Below are 3533 nucleotides of genomic sequence, written 5' to 3'. Positions count from 1 at the left end.
AAGATAGTGGCAACAACTAGTTGAAGATTTACAAACTTCACAGGGCCAATCTACTTTCTAAAAAGCCTGCTTCTCGGAGTGGGAAAGAGGTCACCGTTCTGATTCTGAAATACAAAACTGGTGATAAACTCAGAATTTCTCTGGGTCTCGGACAGGATTGGACTGAGTCTGTGGCCCTTTTCTCGACCCAACTTTTTGCAGAGCAATGTTCCCAGAGTAAAGGTTGCACATGTGGTTTGTCGCCCCCACGTGCGTGCGGGAGAGTCTCTTAATACATCTCTTAACGTTTGCCAAAATGCCAAACTTTTTCCTTGAACCTGGAGTCGTTCTGACTGGGGACTTCTATTTTCCTTGAGCATCTGGGGACCTAGAGGTGCGTTCGTGGGAGACGTCCAATTCCCAGGGCTCTGGGGATTCAACAAGGCCAGGGTTTTCCTCCTTGTGGGGCTTTCAGAAGAGCTCTCGCGACTTGCCCGGGGAGGCTAGGCGAGGCGGATGCAGGGCGGGCACGGCGCAGGGGCGGGGCGAGCCAGCCCGAGGCCGAGGCGGGGCTACAGCGAGGCTCGATCCGGCCTAGGCCTCGCTCCGGCTCCGCCTCGCCCGGCGACGCAGGCGGTAGGGCTGCGGTAGGGGCCGGGCGGCACCATGGCGGCGGCAGCGCCTGCTGCGGCGACTTCTCCCGAGGCGCCGGCCGTCCCGGGCAGCGCAGAGCGGGAGACGGGAGACGAGGACAGTCGTGAGGTCCGAGTGCTGCAGAGCCTGCGCGGCAGGATCTGTAAGCGGGGCCGGGGCTGAGGGGACCCCCGGGGGGGGCGGCGCGGAGGGTGGGCGGCGGGCACGCGCGGGGGTGGCGGCACCGGCGAGCCGCCCGGGACTGGTGAGACTGGACGGGGGTGTGTTGGGGGAGGCACCGCGTCAACCGACTGCCCGGCGCGGGTCCGGGCTCCCCCTTGGGAGCGAGCGGGGTGGGGACCTACACGCGCGGCCGGGCGCGGCGCGAGGGGCGCTGCCTGGAGCGCGATCTGGACGCGGGAGCCCGGGGCGCGGCCGGGGGCGCGCGGAGTTTCCGGCCTCCCTCCGACGCGGGCCTGCGGGCGGCCGCGGACGACGGGAGCGGCCCGAGGTGGGAGCCCGGTGGTAATTACAAGGGAGGCGCGGCTGGAGGAGGGAGGGAGGCCGGCTGCGGCGGGGCGGGGCCGGGCCGGGCCGGGTTGGGCCGGGCGGCGGGCTGGGGAGGGGGTGTGAGCGCCCTGGGGCTCCTCCGCCGGTGCGAGGTCGAGGCCGGCGCTGGGGACTTCGGGAGCCGGCGGCGGGGGCTCCGGTGGACGAGGCTCCACGGGGCGCGGGGGCGAGCGGGACGCCCGGGAAGCTCGGGCGGGACACCTGTGCCCGCCCCACCTTGCCGCGGCGGGGACTTGAATCGAGAGCCGGCGTGACTGACGGGGTCTTGAGGCAGGATGTAGTGGCTTCCTGTGAGCAGGTCTCAAAACACAGTCATCCAGTCCGCGCTTAACCCACTTCATTCTCTCCCGTGCATTTGTGAGAGCCGCACCGATGAGTGCAGACGCTTACTCAGACAGGCCAGTTCGCTTGTCATTGCTATCCTTCGTTTTTTGAAACGACGCTTTGATATTAGATTGACTTCCCCCAGCTTATTGAGACGACCCCCTTTCGCTGTATGACTGGCGAATCAGTAGAGTTTATTGTTACTTTTGTTTGAAAACCTTTTTAAATTCAGATTATTTTATCCCCAGAATGGAATAAGACTCCTAAATAGTGCTTGGCTATAACAGATATTTTATATGTTGAAAATTCAATTGTGTTAGAATGGCTGATACTGCTCTTTCTTTGGCAGAATATAAAGATTTCCTTCTTAAAACTTGATGCTATTAGCTTCTTTTTGGATTTTCCCACTTGAGTTTTTGATGTTACTCCCCTTTCAAGGATTTGGAATTTTATTAAAACCCCAGGAGCAAGCATGTTAAATGTTACTTTTAAATTCCCTGACGTCATCCTGGGACTCCTAGTTTAGGCACTTTTACGTATTAAACCTTGGAAAACTACACCAGAGCAGTGGGTGTTTTGTGCGTCTAAGTTCCCAGTATTTTAAATTACTTTCTTAGGGTGTAAACTTTTCACAATTTAGCTTTCTTACAGTTAATATTTGCATGTATGTAATGTTTGGGAAAAGCCAAATGCACTAGAATTTTCTCCCCCTACTAATCTGGTTTTCCAAATTTTTAGTACTTTATATTTTTCTGTGACTTGATGCTAGCCACTGTTGAAGCCTTGCGGATCTATAAAAGCAGATTGTGTCGTGGGAAGACAACGTGCACTGTTGGAGTTGAGATTTTAGGGTTGGGCTGTTTTTAGGAGTTAGTTACCTTCTGTTTTGACCTGATCCATAGCAAAGGTTCTGTGTGTGGTAAAAATATCACTCCAAGTGAAATTCGGGTCTGCCGATTTAATACACACACACACACACACACACACACACAACTTGGTTTCTGTGGTTTAGTCAATCTCTCTCCCAGAAATTGACCATTAATTTCCTGGGAATATTTTTAGTTTCACTAAACCACTCGTTTCTACCCCAGACAGTTTATTTTTTACTTGCTCATTTACAGCTCTGGCCATGTTGGGTCTGTTTCACCAGGATACACATTGAAATCAAGGATACCCCTCCCATTGCTCAGCCTTTCTTTTAGCTGGTATAATCAAGGTTGGTTGCACTCCGGATCCTTGTAAGGAAATGCCCTTCTCTGTTTCCTGAAACTGACACGTGGGCTTTGTAAGGTGATGAGAAGTGGCAGAAACATGAGCAGGTGTTGAAGTCACAGAAATGGGATGATGGCAGTTTGACTATGAAGAATCTAAGCAGTTTGGGGGGTGCTGATGTCACCAGTCCTTTTTACCACACTGAGAAACCTTGGGGAGAACCTGGTAGCTCCCTGTTAGCCTGGAGATGAGCTGTTAAGTTCAAAACTGCTCTTTGGGAGCCTCTCATCTGATCCACCTGAGAGGAAACACTCCTGGGTAGTGTAGTCCGAATCATCCCTGAGAAGAGTGAGAGTGGACTGGTGTTTATACTGTCAAAGTTCTAGAGATAGATAATGGTCCACACCCTTCTTCAGTGTTTCATTTCTAACTTATTTGTGTCCCATAGATTTCACAAGATATATATAGATCAAGTTGACAGATGAGAAAACCAGAGGGTGGGGAGAAGGCTCAGTTGGTGAAGGGCCTGCTAAGCAAGCACGAGTACCTGCTTCAGATCTCCAGAGCCCAAGTAGAAGCATGGGTGGGGGAGGAGGGGCCACCGCACTTCCCTCTAACCCAGCACTAGTGGGGTGTTTAGACAGGCAGACCTCGGAAGCTCACTGACTGGGTAGCCTGCTTGAGTAGAGCTGGTTCACAGAGAAACCTTGTCTCAGATAGTAAAGGTGGAGAGGGAGAAGAAGAAGAAGAAGAAGAAGAAGAAGAAGAAGAAGAAGAAGAAGAGAGAGAGAGAGAGAGAGAGAGAGAGAGAGAGA

General features: G+C 53.6%; 1 protein-coding gene across 2 annotated transcripts in view; it reads left to right on the top strand.

Moving 5' to 3' along the window:
- The first annotated feature begins 588 nt into the window (after positions 1–588).
- The window catches only part of Rasa2 (RAS p21 protein activator 2), a 98583-nt gene continuing 95638 nt past the window's right edge, over positions 589–3533 (top strand). Inside the window, exon 1 of one of the 2 annotated variants that reach the window (XM_021206080.2) lies at positions 589–775. In XM_021206080.2, the coding sequence (XP_021061739.1) occupies positions 646–775 (130 nt within the window). In that variant the 5' untranslated portion in view covers positions 589–645. Of the gene's footprint in view, positions 776–1086; positions 1124–3533 lie in introns of those variants that run through there. The other variant, XM_029542899.1, reaches the window with a different exon arrangement.

This window comes from Mus pahari, chromosome 10, assembly GCF_900095145.1.
Source record: "Mus pahari chromosome 10, PAHARI_EIJ_v1.1, whole genome shotgun sequence".
Taxonomy (NCBI): Eukaryota; Metazoa; Chordata; class Mammalia; order Rodentia; family Muridae; genus Mus; species Mus pahari.
The sequence above is the reverse complement of the archived record's forward strand: the minus strand, read 5'-3'. Positions and strand labels throughout refer to the sequence as shown.